Source organism: Tachysurus vachellii, chromosome 26 (assembly GCF_030014155.1).
Source record: "Tachysurus vachellii isolate PV-2020 chromosome 26, HZAU_Pvac_v1, whole genome shotgun sequence".
NCBI lineage: Eukaryota > Metazoa > Chordata > Actinopteri > Siluriformes > Bagridae > Tachysurus > Tachysurus vachellii.
The window spans coordinates 2,293,328-2,311,942 of record NC_083485.1 but is presented as its reverse complement, the minus strand read 5'-3'; the positions used below and the strand labels follow the sequence as shown (position 1 = coordinate 2,311,942).

Below are 18,615 nucleotides of genomic sequence, written 5' to 3'. Positions count from 1 at the left end.
TAATGATTCAGAGAATTCAGATATTTCAAGAATGATAGAAAACGTGATCGATGCTTAGCTTCGGCTTCGACCCGATCAACGAAAATGAAATCGACCCAATAAAAATAATGATAATAATTCATTAGATGGATGTTCTGTTTAGACAGAAACTACAATGTAAAAGACAGAACAAACTACAAAAGGTGATGTGTTCTGGTGATTTGAGTCAAGAACCAAAGAGAATCTTTTGAAGAAGCTAAAAAATATTTAATGAACCAAACCAAGTCAAATCAAACAGCAGAGAAAATGTTTCAGTGATGCGTAAAATTCATTTAATGAGGATCAGAGACATTGATTATAAAGTCCACTGGAAACATTCTTTTTTTACATAAAATATTCCAGTGACGTATTTATTGTACAATTATCACACGTTCTTCATATCTATTAGAACTAACGGTGTTTTATCTCTGTACCTTGAGGGAAACCTGGAACCTCTAAGATCTTTCAGAATGGTAATGCACAGGAAGACGGTGCTCACATGTTACTGTAATGTATCTAGGTCTCTGAAGACCGGAATATTCACACGGTCGGGAATGTCTTCTCGTGGTGCACGTGACCACAGGGAACCTATAGAGGCTTTCATAACGATTCCCGCCTAAACGCCTGCCGGCGTTCAGACATATGGCCCGGACCTGATCGGATGTGGCCATTATGAAGCTGTTTCTTCTTTTGCAGGTGTTACCAACATTGACTCCTCTCGATCCGATTGCTGTGTTACATTCAGACGCACGCATGCCCTGCAATATATGCTTCCTTTGGAAATCCTCCCAGGTCTGGGCTTCAGCAGGCAGTGCGATGCTCAGCACCAACAGCAGAACCAGGCCGAACACACGGATCTCCATGACCGTATCTGTGGAGACAGAAACAAAAGAACGATACAATACAAGATGATTACATTTTTAGCTTTCAGGATTTTCAGGCAAAACTCATGTAGTTTCTCCTTCAGCGAATCGTCCCAAAGTGACGTTTCACGTTAAATTTCACCACATAAAAAAATTCCACTTTTATATGTGGAGCCATACAGGTCTATGTGTATGCTGTTACCATAGAAACAATAACATATCAATGTGAGATTTTATCTGCTTAGTTTTCTCGTCTCACATTTAATTCTCTGTTACGTTCCACTGCTTCTGTTCACTTGTTAACGCTCCTCAGTTTAAGAAGAAGCTTTTCTTATTGTCACGTCTACATGGCAGCACGGTGAAGTTCTAACGGGATTCGATGGAAAAGATTCCAGATTGAGTTTATCACTGAATATTTCATGAGCGAAACAGAAAAACCTTACCAGCAGGAGAGGATTGAAGAGTCCAAGTCAAGAAGATAATAAGATAAAAAAGATAAAAGGAAAAGATCCTCTACAACTGACCTGAGAAGAAATGACAGAATAATCGAAAACAAATGGAAATGAACTGAAGCCCAAAAGCAGTCAAGATCAGAATTTTCAAGATAACAGCATCAAGCTACTATTCTGAGTGTGTGTGTGTGTGTGTGTGTTTTGGGGGGTATATATATATATATATATATATATATATATATATATATACATGTTCATCCTATCAGCATTAAATAAAATGCAAGCGCTGCAGCTTTGAACTTTTTCTCAGTTCTTCTAGCTCGCTGTGACGTTTTACACATTTTCTTCTGTTTCTTTCTTTTCTTTCTCACTTTAGCTGTGTGTTTTTTTTTTGTTCACACATCAGCTGTTGTGTGATGTTTCAAGAATGATTGTAAATATAAAGCGATGTTTAGCTTGAGTGTGAGACTGTGTAAAGCTCACTGACCAAATCAGTTCCATCATTATTACATTTTTACACAAGATCCCTCATGAAAATGATCCTTTAAAAAAATAACGATTCTAATTCATTAGTTTGATGTTCTGTAGATATGAGCTGCTAAAACTGAGCATTTGGACAGAAACCACAAGACAGAACAAACTACAAAAGGTGACGTGTTCTGGTGATTTGTGTCAAGAACCAAAGAGAATCTTTTGAAGAAGCTAAAAAATATTTAATGAACCAAACCAAGTCAAATCAAACAGCAGAGAAAATGTTTCAGTGATGCGTAAAATTCATTTAATGAGGATCAGAGACATTGATTATAAAGTCCACAGGAAACTTTTTTTACATAAAATATTCCAGTGACGTATTTATTGTACAATTATCACACGTTCTTCATATCCATAGAGTACATGTGAGATCACACGTGGCTTTGTATTAGACCACAAACGTACATTTCTTTCCCTCAGCACTGAACTAATGGTGTTTTAACTCAGTACCTTGAGGGAAACCTGGAACCTCTAAGATCTTTCAGATTGGTAATGCACAGGATGATGCTTCTCACATTTTACTGTAACGTATTTGAGGCTCTGACTACCAGAATATTCATATGATGGTGTTGTGTGTGTGTGTGCGTGTGTGTGTGTGTGTGTGTGTGTGTGTGTGTGTGTTTGTGTACATGTGACAGAGATGTATACACACACACACACCACTGTGACCATTAAGTGAAACGCAAACGCAGCGACTTTGAAGTTTATTTCTCAGCGCTTCTAAACTGCTGTGTTGTTTTACACCTTCAGCAGCTTTTGTGTCAGATGCTGGAGAACTTTTCATCATCTTCTTCTTCTTTCTTTTTCACACCTCAGCTGTTGTTCTTCTTGTGTGTGTTTCACTCAAAAGTCTTCAAACCTCTAAGATCTGTCAGATTGGTAATGCACAGGAAGACGGTGCTCACATTTTACTGTAATGTATTTGAGGCTCTGACTACCAGAATATATACACGGTGGTGTAGTGTCTCTCGTGGTGCATGTGACCACAAGGAACTGTTCATTGCTTTCATAAAGATTCCCGCCTAAAGGCCTGCCGCCTTTCTGACATATAGCTTGGACTTGTTTATCAGTAGCCTTTATGAAGCTGTTCTTGTATTTGCAGGTGTCACCATAATTGATGTTCTTATCTGTAATCCTCTTGGTACATGAAGAATCTTTCATGTGCAGGTAAACATGCTTCTTTTTGAATATCTCCCAGGACTGGGCTTCAGCAGGCAGTGCGACGCTCAGCACCAACAGCAGAACCAGGCCGAACACACGGATCTCCATGACCATATCTGTGGAGACAGAAACAAACAGATGACACAAGAAAAGATGATTAGCATTTTTTAGCTTTCAGGAATTTCAGGCAAAACTGATAACTGTCTCTTGTGTCATTTCCTCTTCAGAGAATTGTTACAAAGTGCAGTTTTCTGTTAAATGTCACCAAATCAACAATTACTTTACTACACTATTTTTATGTGGAGCCAAACAAGTCCATCTGTATTAATATAAACCTGTAAGTTGCAGCTTCACTGCTGTCAAGAGCTGTTTAGAAGAAAAACGAAGATGGACGTAGAAATCCTTTAAATGCTCAAATGAGAAACAGGACGTTCATTAGTAATTCTCAGGCAGTAGTTTGGCAAAAACGCTAGCTAAATAGCGTAAGAGGTGATTTAGATAAGATACAGACCTTTATCACACCTGCAGTTCAGTGCTTAGCATGTATAGAGTTTATAGAGTAAAAATCCATTTACCTTAAAGAGCAGGAATCTGTTTGATCACTAAGTCGTCTGGACGTTTTCTTATTCAGAAATTAGTGTCTGAAATCTCACTGTATGTTTTTTCTCCACTTCTTTCCTCCAAAATAGATCAGCTTTATATAGCTTTGACAGCCCAGTTTGTCAATATTTGTTCTGTGTCAACATCTGTGTCTTTCAAGCTGTTTGTCTTGAAACTATTCCAATATGTTAAGGTAAGTATCCTGTTTTGTGTTTTTAATTATTTACAGTCCACTTTTTTTTTTTAAGTTGCAAGTAAACTTGATCTTATTAATGCTGATGTGTATGACAAAGATAAACACACGGATCTCCATGACCATATCTGTGGAGACACAAACAAACAGATGACACAAGAAAAGATGATTATCATTTTTAGTTTTCAGGATTGCAGTTTTCTGTTAAATGTCACCAAATCAACAATTACTTTACTACACTCTTTTTACAGATTGGAGTTTCCTGAGTCAATAACTCCTGAGCTAAACGCTGTTACTACACAAATAACACCTCTTTTCTACCGTAGTAATGTAGAGACGCAGCTACAACCGTGTTTTGTGTAGTAACAGTGTTTAGCTCAGGAGTTATTGACTCGGGAAACTCCAATCTGTGAATATGTGACCAACTTTACTTAAGACGCCGAGGCGCTTTTTTCCTTCTCGATAGGTGAGTAACGTTGTTTTTGTTTTGTTACACAGAACTAATATATGTCTTTGTCCTTTACATGATTATGTTTGTGTGTCATTTTTGCTTGTTTGTTTATCTGCAGTCGTATTGTTCTTCACTTCAGCTATGATAAAGGCACATTTCTTTCCATTAGTCGCCTGGGTTACGTATGTATGTGTGGGGGCGGAGCTATCAATACAGGGGTGGGACCCGTTTGGGTTAGGGGCGTGTTTGTTTTGGTGATTTCAAATATCAACATTGGCTTTTAAAAATCGGAGACCCCACCTTTAAAGAGCAGGAATCTGTTTGATCACTAAGGCCATGTTCACACTGCAAGATTTAATGCTCAATTCGGATATTTTGCTCAGATTTTTTTGTTTAGCTGTTCACATTACCTTTTAAAATGTGGCCTATATCAGATACCAGTGTGAACTGTTTGCTGTTTCGAACTGACCCGCATGCGCAAACGAACAATAACAATGACGTCACACGCAGCACGCCGTTGCGCTAAAAAGTTGCCGAGGTTATGGAGGAAGTATTGTATCATCTGGTGCAAGCAAACATATCATGTAATGCTATAATGTGATGTATTCAATGCAAGCATTATGAGCTGGTTCACGTAACCACTTTATATAACACTCTTAACACACACGTTACCAGTCACGTTTGGGTCACGTTTTCGCCGGCGCAAAAAGAAGAAGAAAAAAAAGGTTTCACCGGCGCAAAATTGTGACAAATGTCGATGTGGATTGACGTAAAAGTCGCATCAAATCCGCCTTGGCTGTTCACACTGCGGCCACATTGGAAAAAATTTGATTTGGGTCCGATTCAGAACCACATATGGAAGTGGCCCAGATCTGATTTTTTCACACTACTCCTGAAGAAGTCTGACCTGGTCACTTGACCCCAAAAAAATCGGATTTGGGTCACTTTTACCTGCAGTGTGAACGTGGCCTAAGTCGTCTGGACGTTTTTTATTCAAAAATTAGTGTCTGAAATCTCACTATATTTTTTTGCTCCACTTCTTTCCTCCAAAATAGATCAGCTTTATATAGCTTTGACAGCCCAGTTTGTCAATATTTGTTCTGTGTCAACATCTGTGTCTTTCAAGCTGTTTGTCTTGAAACTATTCCAATATGTTAAGGTAAGTATCCTGTTTTGTGTTTTTAATTATTTACAGTCCACTTTTTTTTTTAAGTTGCAAGTAAACTTGATCTTATTAATGCTGATGTGTATGACAAAGATAAACACACGGATCTCCATGACCATATCTGTGGAGACACAAACAAACAGATGACACAAGAAAAGATGATTATCATTTTTAGTTTTCAGGATTGCAGTTTTCTGTTAAATGTCACCAAATCAACAATTACTTTACTACACTCTTTTTACGTGGAGCCAAACAAGTCCATGTGTATTAATATAAACCTGTAAGTTGCAGCTTCACTGCTGTCAGGAGCTGTTTAGAAGAAAAAGGAAGATGGACGTAGAAATCCTTTAAATGCTCAAATGAGAAACAGGAAGTTCATTAGTAATTCTCAGGCAGAAGTTTGGCAAAAACGCTAGCTAAATAGCGTAAGAGGTGATTTAGATAAGATACAGACCTTTATCACACCTGCAGTTCAGTGCTTAGCATGTATAGAGTTTATAGAGTAAAAATCCATTTACCTTAAAGAGCAGGAATCTGTTTGATCACTAAGTCGTTTGGACGTTTTCTTATTCAAAAATTAGTGTCTGAAATCTCACTATATTTTTTGCTCCACTTCTTTCCTCCACAATAGATCAGCTTTATATAGCTTTGACAGCCCAGTTTGGCAATATTTGTTTTTTTTTCCTTATCAGATTCTGTCCAGTATTTGGAGACAAGGGTGGATTTTGAAATCAAGTTCAAACCACAAAAAAATAAATAAAAAGTCCGCTGTTGTTGATCAATAAATAAAGCAGCTTTACAGAAGAAAAGAAAGAATATAAAAATTACTCTCTTTTTTTTTTCAAATTAAATTACTATTTATCTCTAACATTTATCTCTAATGAACAAGCCTGAGATGGTGGTGAGGAAAAACTCCCTGAGGAAGAAGCCCTGAGAGGAACCAGACTCAGAAGTGAATCTCATCTTAATTTGGGAGACACTGGACATGAAATAATATAAATGTAAATAATGTCCTTTCTACAACAGTTTGTACTCGAGTGGATTTGTGTAACCAAGAGCTCCTGAGGAACAGGTCAGCTTCATTTCTGAGTACATTACAGACTTAACACTAATTCCTTCCTGCCAAAGTCTTCAAATGTTCACTGATGAAGACCCGAGCACAAAGCTGGCTGAAGCAAGGATAAGCATAAGACTAGATGGAGATGGATGTGTGGATACGAGGTGCTGTGAATTAGATTTGTGTTTTACAGCCAGGGCTATTAACCGCACATTCTGATCAATCAGAAGCCAACATAAATGATATGATCTAAAATCATTTTGGTCCCAAATAATTGTGCACTTGCATTCTCACAATATGTTGAACAAACAGATCATTCATTATCAGTAAAGCTGCAAATTCTGCGAAATGTTTAAGGACATCTGTATAATCTCTGCCTACAACATCCGTGTCTTTCTAGCTGTTTGTCTTGAAACCATTCCAATATGTTAGGGTAAGTATCTTGTTTTGTGTTTTCAGATATCTCTGTAATCATGCCTTTTTCTGAACAAATTTTTCAGAACAAATGACGATAAACAGGACAGTGAGGAACAACAGGAAGTACTGCTGGTGTAAAATTCATTTAATGAGGATCAGAGACATTGATTATAAAGTCCACTGGAAACTTTTTTTACATAAAACATTCCAGTGATGTATTTATTGTACAATTATCACACGTTCTTCATATCCATAGAGTACATGTGAGATCACACGTGGCTTTGTATTAGACCACAAACGTACATTTCTTTCCCTCAGCACTGAACTAATGATGTTTTAACTCAGTACCTTGAGGGAAACCTGGAACCTCTATCTTTCAGATTGGTAATGCACAGGAAGACGGTTCTCACATTTTACTGTAATGTATTTGAGGCCCTGACGACCGGAATATATACATGGTGGTGTAGTGTCTCTCGTGGTGCACGTGACCACAGTGAACTGTGCAGTGCTTTCATAAAGATTCCCGCCTAAAGGCCTGCCGCCTCTCTGACATATAGCTTGGACCTGAGTATCAGTAGCCTTTATGAAGCTGTTCTTGTATTTGCAGGTGCCACCATAATTGATGTTCTCATATGTAATCTTCTGGGTACATGAAGGTGTGTTCATGTTCAGGTAAACATGCTTCCTTTTGAACGCCCCCCAGGACTGGGCTTCAACAGGCAGTGCGACGCTCAGCACCAACAGCAGAACCAGGCCGAACACACGGATCTCCATGACCATATCTGTGGAGACAGAAACAAACAGATGACACAAGAAAAGATGATTAGCATTTTTTAGCTTTCAGGATTTTCAGGCAAAACTGATAACTGTCTCTTGTGTCATTTCCTCTTCAGAGAATTGTTACAAAGTGCAGTTTCCTGTTAAATGTCACCAAATCAACAATTACTTTACTACACTTTTTTACGTGGAGCCAAACAAGTCCATGTGTATTAATATAAACCTGTAAGTTGCAGCTTCACTACTGTCAGGAACTGTTTTGAAGAAAAACGGAAGATGGACGTAGAAATCCTTTAAATGCTCAAATGAGAAACAGGACGTTCATTAGTAATTCTCAGGCAGTAGTTTGGCAAAAACGCTAGCTAAATAGCATAAGAGGTGATTTAGATAAGATACAGACCTTTATCACACCTGCAGTTCAGTGCTTAGCATGTATAGAGTTTATAGAGTAAAAATCCATTTACCTTAAAGAGCAGGAATCTGTTTGATCACTAAGTCGTTTGGACGTTTTCTTATTCAGAAATTAGTGTCTGAAATCTCACTGTATGTTTTTTCTCCACTTCTTTCCTCCAAAATAGATCAGCTTTATATAGCTTTCACAGCCCAGTTTGGCAATATTTGTTTTTTCTTCTTATCAAATTCTGTCCTGTATTTGGAGACAAGGGTGGATTTTGAAATCAAGTTCAAACCACAAAAAAAGTAAATAAAAAGTCAAAGTCCACTGCTGTTGATCCATAAATAAAGCAGCTTTACAGAAGAAAAGAAAGAGAATAAAAATTACTCGCTTTTTTTTTTCAAATTAAATTACTATTTATCTCTAACATTTATTTCTAATGAACAAGCCTGAGATGGTTGTGGCAATGAAAAATTCCCTGAGATGATATGAGGAAGCAGTCCTGAGAGGAACCAGACGCAAAAGTGAACCTCATTTTAAAGGTGGATGTTTGAAAAATGCTTCAGAAAACTGAGTCGGTCGACTAACAAAACAAAACATGTAGCCAATGAGCATAAAGGGGCGTGTCTTGTCAATATGCGGTGGAGAGAGTGTTCAGTGCGCATGTCTGACATTAGCATAAAGCGATTGAAACATTGACATGGCGGATACCTGCCGTTACCTCTGCCTCGGGTTCTAGGTGTTGAATGTCGTCTTCCGCGTGAAACGGAGCTAAACCTTTCACGGTACAACACACAGTACTACAAAAACACATTTATATTACCATAGTGTTACTCATTGAGTTCATTTATTGATAAAATATCCCCTCAGCCAGCTGCCCCAGCAGCTTCCGCCATAATAGTTGCCTGGGTTACGTATGTATGTGTGGGGCGGAGCTATCAAAACAGGGGTGACACCCATTTGGGTTAGGGGCGTGTTTGTTTCGGTGATTTTCAAATGTCAACATTGGCATTTAAACATCGTGCACCGCACATTTAATTTGGGAGGCACTGGACAGGAAATAATGTAAATGTAAATAATGTCCTTTCTACAACATTTTATAGTCGAGCAGATTTGTGTAACCAGGAGCTCCTGAGGAACAGGTCAGCTTCATTTCTGAGTACATTACAGACTTAACACTAATTCCTTCCTGCCAAAGTCTTCAAATGTTCACTGATGAAGACCCGAGCACAAAGCTGGCTGAAGCAAGGATAGATCAAAAACTGTGTACTGTGTTTCAAGAATGATTGTAAATATAAAGCGATGTTTATCTTGAGTGTGAGACTGTGTAAAGCTCACTGACCAAATCAGTTCCATCATTATTTCATTTTTACACAAAATCCCTCATGAAAATGATCCTTTAAAAAAATAACAATTCTAATTCATTAGTTTGATGTTCTGTAGATATGAGCTGCTAAAACTGAGCATTTGGACAGAAACCACAAGACAGAACAAACTACAAAAGGTGACGTGTTCTGGTGATTTGTGTCAAGAACCAAAGAGAATCTTTTGAAGAAGCTAAAAAATATTTAATGAACCAAACCAAGTCAAATCAAACAGCAGAGAAAATGTTTCAGCGATGCGTAAAATTCATTTAATGAGGATCAGAGACATTGATTATAAAGTCCACTGGTAACTGTTTTTACATAAAATATTCCAGTGACGTATTTATTGTACAATTATCACACGTTCTTCATATCCATAGAGTACATGTGAGATCACACGTGGCTTTGTATTAGACCACAAACGTACATTTCTTTCACTCAGCACTGAACTAATGGTGTTTTAACTCAGTACCTTGAGGGAAACTTGGAACCTCTAAGATCTTTCAGATTGGTAATGCACAGGATAACGCTTCTCACATTTTACTGTAACGTATTTGACGACCGGAATATTCACATGGTGGTGTAGCTGTCCCTCAGAATGGCTCTGAATTATTTACAGTCCACTTTTATTTATTTTATTTATTTATTTACCAAGTTTCCAGTAAGCTTGATCTTATCAATGCTGATGTGTATGACAAAGATAAACAAGATGACAGGTGGACTTTTTAAGCCAAATCCAGGATAACACTACAACAAAGTCAGCATACAATACTGCAGAACAAATGACGATAAACAGGACAGTGAGGAACAACAGGAAGCACTGCTGGTGTACCTTTGGTGATTATACTAGCATACAAACAACAAACGTACACTTTGTTCAGCCCCCATTCATTTTTCATGTTTTTTTGTGTGTGTTTATATATTTTTACAATTATTGATGTATGAGTTCATTTATTCTTCATATTTCTTATTAATTATATTAATTAAAAAATAATAATAATAATAATAATAATAATAATTACTATTATTATATTATAAAATTCATATATAAATGTAGAAAAAAAGTCAATAAACAAGCAAATGAATCCATATTTATTATTTTAATTTCTACATTTTTACCATTATTTTCTATTTATTTTCTATCTGTAAGCCGCCTTTGTTTGTATTTATTTTTATTACACATTTATGACTCTATCTATTAACAATTAATGGATCTATCTATCTGTCTGTCCATTTATTTATTTATTTATTCTGTCTATTTTTCTTTCACTTCCTCTGCGGCTTTACGTGCCTGGAGGACCAGGTGGAACTTCACCGTGTTTTGTGTGGAACCGTAAACTTCATGTTAATGTTCTCTTGTTTCTAAAAAAAAACGTCTTTAACACATTCACACTAAAAGTGACGCCCTGCTAAAACACATGAACCGGTTTCTCTGCTGTCTAACGTCCCTTTTACGGTTTGTTTACATCATTAGCTTGTAGCTAACAAGCTAACCAGGCGCTTGCTAGCTACTTCCGTCGCATCGTGACGCGCGGCACACGTTGATGACGTGTCAAATTGCGTTTTCAAACGTTTGTACCGACTGCTAACTTGCTAATGAGTTGCTGGTTTATCTGTAGGATTGTTAGAATGTCGTGATACATAGAATTTGCAAAAGTAAAACGGCCATTTCATCGAGGTTGTAGCTGTGGCCTCGACGTCATCGAGCCGCGACGAGACTTTAGACCAATCAGAAGTCAGAACTGAGACGGACGGGTTTTATTGTGGGGGGAAAAGGGGGGTCGTGCGTGTGCATGTCGGGTGTGGGGTCTGTTATGGTGAACTGGTGCGTAATAAGTCGGGTTTGTTTACTGTTTATCGAAAGGACTAAAGTAAATACTACTGAGTACCGAAGCGATCTCGTGTAAACAGTCGGATTGACGGGATTTCGTGATGAACTCGAAGCGAAACAATGCGGGTGAAAATGGAGGAGGAGGAGGAGGAGGAGGAGGGCGCATGAACCCGGTGAACGAGACCCAGGCGGTCGGTACGCACCGGAAACCGGGCAGCGCGAGCGCCCCGGGTAAAGCCGGTGCACGAGCGGACAGGGTGGATCACGCGCACGACACCAGGAACACCGTGACTGTGTCCTCACTCCGATCCCGTCTCGGTCCCACCATCAGGTACCGGCTCCGGTTTCAGTTGTCTGACTCTCTAAAGTTTAAAGTCGCTAATGCGTGAGCAGAAAGTCAGTGACGTCATAAACACGTCCTCGTTCACGTCCTGACGCGTCACGTGATGAAAGGATTGTTGGTTTGTTGTACAGATGAGATTTAGTTTTTTTTCTATAGGAAGCCAACCTACAACAGCATGGAGCGATGTGGCTCTGTTATTCTTTTTCCTCAACAGTGTGTTTTGTTCCCCTTATACCTCGTATAATATAATACAATCCAGTCAGAGACCAGTGATGGGACCAGTGGTGATGAGCGATGAACCAGGAGAATGAAATGTTCATTAAAACAGTACTGTGTTGCAGTAGTAACAGTACTATATATATGTTGTTGTCCCCGTCAGGTCCGCTCTGTCCTCCGCCGTGGAGACGCTGCTGGGAGAGATCGCGGCGGTGATGTCGGAAACCGAGGACGAGCTGCTATCCAAAGAGCGTGAGAACGAGAGGCTGAAGGCTCGACTAGACGCATCCGAGCGCGAGCTGAAGACGCTGCAGGAATGCCTGTGCAGCGCTCAGAAGCTGATCGATCAGCTGCAGGGTCCATTCAGCAGCCATCCTCCTCTTCCTCCTTCCATGACCGGGCAGCACGGCTACGCCAACCAGGCGCAGCCCACGAACGCGGCTCGCCTGACGCACCGTGGTGCAGGAGACGACACAGACCCACGCTGTTTCGCCAACAGCGAGGCAGAGCTGAGTGGTGCGCTCGGAGACGCCATTCACGGCTTCGAAGCCAGGGACGAGTTCAAAAGCTGCCACCTGTCTATCCAGGCGGACGGCACTGTCACCAACAGCTACTACGATCCCATGGCCGTGCACAATGCCGGCATGTGCCACGACGTCAACAGGGCAGGTGAGAGAGCTCGTTCCTTCAGCTGGTAGCAGTTTATGGTTTTCAGAGTAATTTATTTATTTACTAAAACGAAATAAAAATAATCTGCTACATTTTATGAGAATGTTAAGCTTCACGTTTTCTCTGTTCGCAGGTGAGATGAGTGATCGACGGCTGTCTCACCCTCCCTCACACTCTCCTTATGGGGTGAAAGAGGAACAGGCTCCCACGTCAGGGCCAGTGCGCGTCAGAGGTGACGCCGAACACGGTGGCCAGAGCGAGTGCGACCAGGGTTATGCCCATGTAGTAGAGGAGCAAGGAGTTCCACGTTCCCGGAGACAAGCCGCTAAGCACGCTCCCTCTTCTGGCTCGCATAACGGCCCTTCTTCATCTTCCACCGGAACACCTCCACAGGGGCCGTCCGGTCTCCGTGCCTCCTCCAGAGCCGTGTCCGCAGCGTCCTCTAGACAGAGCCCCGGTACGAGCGACTCCTCCCCTGACGGCCGCCGGCGTCGACGCCCAGCCTCTGAGCTGATGGGTGAGGTGGCCGGTGAGCGGCCGCACCTGTGTCTGGAGTGTGGCAAGACATTCCGTCTGCTCTCGAGCTTGAAGAAGCACCTGCGCATCCACACCGGAGAGAAGCCGTACCCGTGCAGCGTGTGCGGACGACGATTCCGCGAATCTGGCGCGCTCAAGACGCATCTGCGTATCCACACGGGCGAGAAGCCGTATGCGTGCAGCGAGTGCGGCGCACGTTTCCGCCACCTGGACGGCCTCCGTAAGCACGGCCGCACGCACACTGGTGAGAAGCCGTACGCCTGCGGGGTGTGCGGGAAACGCCTCAGCCGCTTGCAGCACCTCAAGCATCATCAGCGCATCCATACTGGCGAGCGACCGTGCCGATGCCCTCTGTGCCAGCGCTCGTTCCAGGATGCCGCTAGCCTCAGGAAGCATCTGATCAGCGTGCACCAGGGAGAAGCGGGTGCCGAGGAAGCCCACGAGAGGCTGTCGGCCACCGAGATCGGAGAGCACGAACTCCAGGGCTCAGTGGAGGACGAGGAGATGAGGTTTGAGATGTGGGAGGAGGAGCGTGAGGAAGGTGACGCCGCCGTGGACTGCGTGTAGAATTGCTTAGAAAAAGAAAATCACCCAAGATTCCGATGACGGCAAAATGCTGATTTATTATTATTTTTTATTATTATTTTCGTGTCATGAACTCAACATGGAGCTGTGAAAAATTAACGTCCATCATGTTGGAGACGGAGAACTCCCTCCTAACCCTAATTAAAACAATCCCGGCTTTCCAGAGCGTGTATGTAGATCTACATTTGTATTATATCCTGCTGACTGAAAGCTTGACCACATTCTAAAAGAAGTTTGGGGATCGGTTTGCTTGTCGTGACGCGGACGTCACGTCGTCATCACGTGTTTCTGGTGTCAGGAATCCCACAAGCTTCGTGCTTCTCTGGAGGATCTGAGTCATGTTCCTGGGTCTCTGTTGTAGTTAGTTCTAATGTAATTATAGGTACTGTGGAGAACAGAACTGACCATGTCAGACACACACACACAAAGCTTTCGGCTGTGTGTCCATCACTTTCGCAATAAACTTTTAATTTTACTTTTCACAATATTATATTTAAAAATTGTAATCTTTTCCAGTACCTTTCAAAAACACTGTAAAATGTGACACATTTCTTAATTTCACTTGATTTTCATGTACATTTTTCTGCCCATGAAATGAGTTGTTTAGACCAATTGACATAAAGGAGGTGGAGTCAGTTACGGCGAAAGGGACGGAGCATGTCAGCACAGGTCTGAACATGGTGTAGAAAATTACATACTGCTGCTTTAAAAGAAGAAAAATTATGATAACGTGATCGTTCTTGTTTGAGCAGCAATCGTCAGATGTTTGTCAATCATCAGTAGCCAATAATAATTCAGCAGATTCTCAGTCAGTTTATCGCAAAAAAAAAAATTTTATTTAGTGTAAACAAACCAATACATGCCGAGGATCGAGCGACTGTCAGACCGCCGACACATCTCTTGGCTGCCTGGCTGCGTTTCAGGCCCTGAAATCTGTTTATTCTGAAAGAGAGAAGAAACACACGCCCTCTTCTGGTCAGAATGAAGACTGCAGGTTGGGGATTTATAAAGCGTAAAGATATTTCGTGGGTTTTTTTTTTTGTTTTGTTTTAACTCTTTACCTCCTGACTTATTGATCTTTTTGTTGTTTCTCTGTACAGTTTATAAAACGAACAGAAAGATCCAAAATCTTAGCAAAACGAGGAACTGTTTGTTTTATTTTTTCTCATTTTTGTGTGTTACTTCAATCTTATTAATAGTTTTGTTGTCGACCGTTGAATACACACGATGACGAGAATAGGGACGTTGAAGCGTTTAAAAACGTGCTGCCCCCTAATGGTTAAAATGAGGAACTGCATGATTTTTGCTTCTTCTTTTTTTTTCCACTCGTTTGTCTTTCATTTTATTCGTATCTTTTTTTAGTTAGTATTCCATCCACTCTTGTTGATATTTTTGTTGTGTATTGCTAATATAAAAGAATAAAAGAAAAAGTATAAAAGAAAAAAAAAACGCTTAGAAACGCCCCCTTATGGTCAAATCAATGAAACTACATGTTGAAAGTTTATAAAACAGATTTAGTTTATTTGTTTGTGTTTTTTCCTTTGTTTACTGTAATCCCTGCTTTCTTACTGAACTTTTAGAAAATGTCCGCCCTCTTATGGTCAAACTGAGGAACTGCATGTTGGATGAGTTTTTTTGTTTGTTTGTTTGCTGTTTTTTATCCCTAGACATTTGTGAATATCTCATTTAAAACCTTTTTCAGATTTCTTCTCTTTTTTTGTGTTTTCACGCCTTTCACACTTGCATGTTTTATCCTTTGTGCATATTATAACGTGTTATCATAAGTTTGAAAACCTTTAGTTTGTATTTACAGCCTTTCTTTTTAGTCTAGTGTTAAAAAAAAAAAGCCTAGTTCTGTAGTAGCTAAACTAATACCAACACAAGCCGTGTTTTATTAACACCCGGACGTGTAAATAACCTTTAGATATATCTCGTTTTAGTGTTCGATAAATGTGAGTAAATAAAAGTTGCTAAATGTTACAGAAACTGGACGGATTAGTTTTACTGTTACTGTGTTATAAGGTTTTATTTCCTCAATAAATCCAAGCATGCGTTTTTGTAAACCTGAAGTTGTTTCTCCGTCATAAAAATGTCTTCAATGTCTTTTGTCTTCTTTTTTTTCCACACATGGCCACATGGTGCACCGTTGTGTAAATGTATATATGTATATACACGTGTGTGTGTGTGTGTGTGTGTGTGTTTGCACAATATGACAATTACTGTGATAAAATCTTTCTTTTTTTGTCATACTTGACCACAGCCAACACACACACGCAGTTGTGGAAGACTTTCTGTGAGTGAGTGATTGTCTCACACACACACGCACACTTTTATTCGTTGTGTGTGTGTTTCTGACACTGAGACGGTTTTTGACTCACAAGACGTATTTTAAACCAGAATGAGGGTAAAGGTGATCTTGTGGTTAAACACACACACACACAGTCTTGGCCCACTCAACCATGGGGTGAGTAAGAGATGCATTTTTGTCAGGGTTGTATTTCATTCTATTTATTTTTTTCCAATCTGAGACTGGAAGCTGGTCAACATTTCTTCTATACCAGTGGTGTGTGTGTGTTTATGGTAATCGTGGTTAGCCACTGTGACGGTGGAGATCCGATGACGTTGTCGTGGTGACATTCCTTCCCTTGAGACTATACACAGAAGTAACAGAATATATTAAAGATTATTATTATTATTATTCAGTGTGAGTGTGTATCAGTGTGAGTGTGTGTGAGTGTATCAGTGTGTGTGAGTGTGTATCAGTGTGAGTGTGTATCAGTGAGAACAGTTCAGGTGCACTTGTAATAGAGATGATAGAAATGTGTAGTATATGTTTTATCTATCTGTCTGTCCATGTAAATAATATGTAAATCTGTCTGTCCGTATTATTTTTTTAATGTGTGTGTGTGTGTGTGTAAGACTGTCCAGACTCATGCGGTCATTTCCGTAGCGACTAAAAGCAAACATTCTCACTTTTCTCAAAGGAAGTGACTCAACTCAATCTTCTTCTCCCTCTTACACACACACACGTGCACAGACATGCTTTGTTTCATTTCATCCATATCAACCTTGCTTACTGTTCTCTCTCACACACACTAGAACTTCACAGTTTCATAAACATAAAGACATTCCTCTCTGTAATGTGTGTGTGTGTGTGTTATCGTAGCCAACAATAATGCAGCATTCCATTTCAGTCACAGATCCGAACACATTCCAGAGCTTCTGCTTGAGAAACACACACACACACATACACACAGTGATCATGTCCATTTTCCAGACGCTGACTCAGTGTGTGTGTATTTGAGAGAGAGAGACTGTGGTATTAAATCCACCAGTTCTGCTCATTCAGGCCTCTCGTGAGGTCAGGTGTGACGCAGGAGAACCTCTTCACGCACTTTCTCAAACACACGTCTTCAGGTTTGCGGGGAATTACATTTTTTCCTGACACAAATCCGTTATAATCGATTCTAATATAACTTTTCTCCAATGAATATCTCACAAGCAGCTCCATGTGTCATGTGGAACATAAAATCACATGAAATCACATGAAAATAAACAACGTGTAAAAATTTGTGAAATGAAATATGAGAAGCGTGACATGAGAGAAAATGAAACGTGTAAAAGTCACACATGAAAAGAAACCAAATGTGTAATCGCGTATGAGAACAAGTTATACCGTACAATAAAATGTCAAATTATAGACAACATATATGTTAAAAAATGTCATGTGAAAATAACAGCGTTTAAAATACACGTGGAAAAGTCACTGTTCAGTAAAGGATTTATTTGATCTAACTTCATCTCTCTCTGTGTGTGTGTGTGTTTGCGTCTGTGTGCGTGTGTGCTTGTCTGTGTTTGTGTGCAAGTGTGTGTGTGTTTATGTGTGTGTTTGTGTGTGAGTGTAGGTTTGTGTGTGTATGTGTGTGTGTTTTGTATGTTTGTGTTTATGTGTGTGTGAGTGTGTGTGTTTGTGTCTGTGTGTGTGTTAGTGTGTGTCTCTGTGTGTGTTAATGTGTGTGTGTATGTTAATGTGTGTGTGTGTTAATGTGTGTGTGTGTGTTAATGTGTGTGTGTGTGTTTTGTGTGTTTGTGTGTGTGTGTTTGTGTCTGTGTGTTAGTGTGTGTCTCTTTGTGTGTGTGTTAATGTGTGTGTGTATGTTAATGTGTGTGTGTGTGTGTGTGTGTTAATGTGTGTGTGTTAATGTGTGTGTGTTAATGTGTGTGTGTGTGAGCAGCAGGGTTAGAAGGTGATCCAGGAGAAAAGAAACAACACACCACTGCTGCTCCTGCTGGCGATGTGAAGCACGGGAATCGAACCGACTCTTCTTTCAATGAATCTTTGAATTGAATTGAATTGAATTGATTTGATTTGATTTGATTCTACTGGATCACTTTCCAAAGATTCGGTGGTTAATTGAACTCACAAGTGAACTGTGAACGTGGCAGTGAAACGAGGATAAATAAGTATTTAAGTTTTAGAGTTAAAGAGTTAAAAAATAGTTTAAAAATAAATAAGAATAAGAGTTAAATAAACAAAACAACAGTGTTGGTCATTATTTCGTCACTGAAAGCTAGTTATTTTAGCAGTTTCTACATAGAATTTAATTTAAAACCGAACCTACAATTCTTACATTAGACTTTTATAAACGTGTCTTACTTGTGGTTCTGTGTGTTGTTGTTTTACACTGATGTTATTATGGAACTTATCGCAGTTTATTTTCTACTCTAATGATTTGCCTCCTGAACGAATCGGAGAGTAAACGATTTGATTCCGTCTACTGTACTGAACTATACGAGTCGACTCACCAAAAACTAATGAATCATTACGCACATCACTATGCTGTTGCCTCGAGCCAGAACCGCCTGCACCGGATTGGTCTCGCTCCTCCTCTCCTCCTCCTCTTCTTCTCCTCCTCCTCCTGCTGCTGCTGCTTCTAAGTTTCTTCAAAACTTTTTAGATGCACACACACACTCATACACACACACACACA

General features: G+C 40.0%; 2 protein-coding genes and 2 long non-coding RNA genes across 6 annotated transcripts; 1 reads left to right on the top strand and 3 right to left on the bottom strand.

The window, feature by feature from the left end:
* Positions 1-224: 224 nt before the first annotated feature.
* On the bottom strand, positions 225-1,527 carry LOC132841228 (sialic acid-binding lectin-like). Its single transcript, XM_060863507.1, has 2 exons — positions 1,406-1,527; positions 225-889 (listed from the first exon to the last, which is right to left on the bottom strand). Exon 2 carries the CDS (start codon positions 879-881, stop codon positions 474-476), a length of 408 nt encoding a protein of 135 aa, XP_060719490.1. The 5' UTR covers positions 882-889; positions 1,406-1,527; the 3' UTR covers positions 225-473.
* Positions 1,528-2,997: 1,470 nt separating this feature from the next.
* Positions 2,998-6,139, bottom strand: LOC132841230 (uncharacterized). Of its 3 annotated transcripts, XR_009647875.1 has the most exons (5): positions 5,953-6,139; positions 5,713-5,788; positions 5,289-5,555; positions 3,601-3,946; positions 2,998-3,141 (listed from the first exon to the last, which is right to left on the bottom strand). It is a non-coding gene; the product is annotated as an uncharacterized LOC132841230 (long non-coding RNA). The 3 variants fall into 3 exon arrangements; XR_009647873.1 differs by having other exon boundaries at positions 5,713-6,138; XR_009647874.1 differs by lacking the exon at positions 5,713-5,788 and having other exon boundaries at positions 5,953-6,138.
* Positions 6,140-7,038: 899 nt separating this feature from the next.
* On the bottom strand, positions 7,039-8,911 carry LOC132841229 (uncharacterized). Its single transcript, XR_009647872.1, has 2 exons — positions 8,150-8,911; positions 7,039-7,690 (listed from the first exon to the last, which is right to left on the bottom strand). It is a non-coding gene; the product is annotated as an uncharacterized LOC132841229 (long non-coding RNA).
* A 2,108-nt stretch (positions 8,912-11,019) lies between these two features.
* si:ch1073-224n8.1 (zinc finger protein GLI4) lies at positions 11,020-15,727 on the top strand. The gene is made up of 3 exons (XM_060863435.1): positions 11,020-11,605; positions 11,997-12,502; positions 12,636-15,727. The coding sequence occupies exons 1-3, from the start codon at positions 11,376-11,378 to the stop codon at positions 13,604-13,606; spliced, it is 1,707 nt and encodes a 568-aa protein (XP_060719418.1). The 5' UTR covers positions 11,020-11,375; the 3' UTR covers positions 13,607-15,727.
* Positions 15,728-18,615: the final 2,888 nt, after the last annotated feature.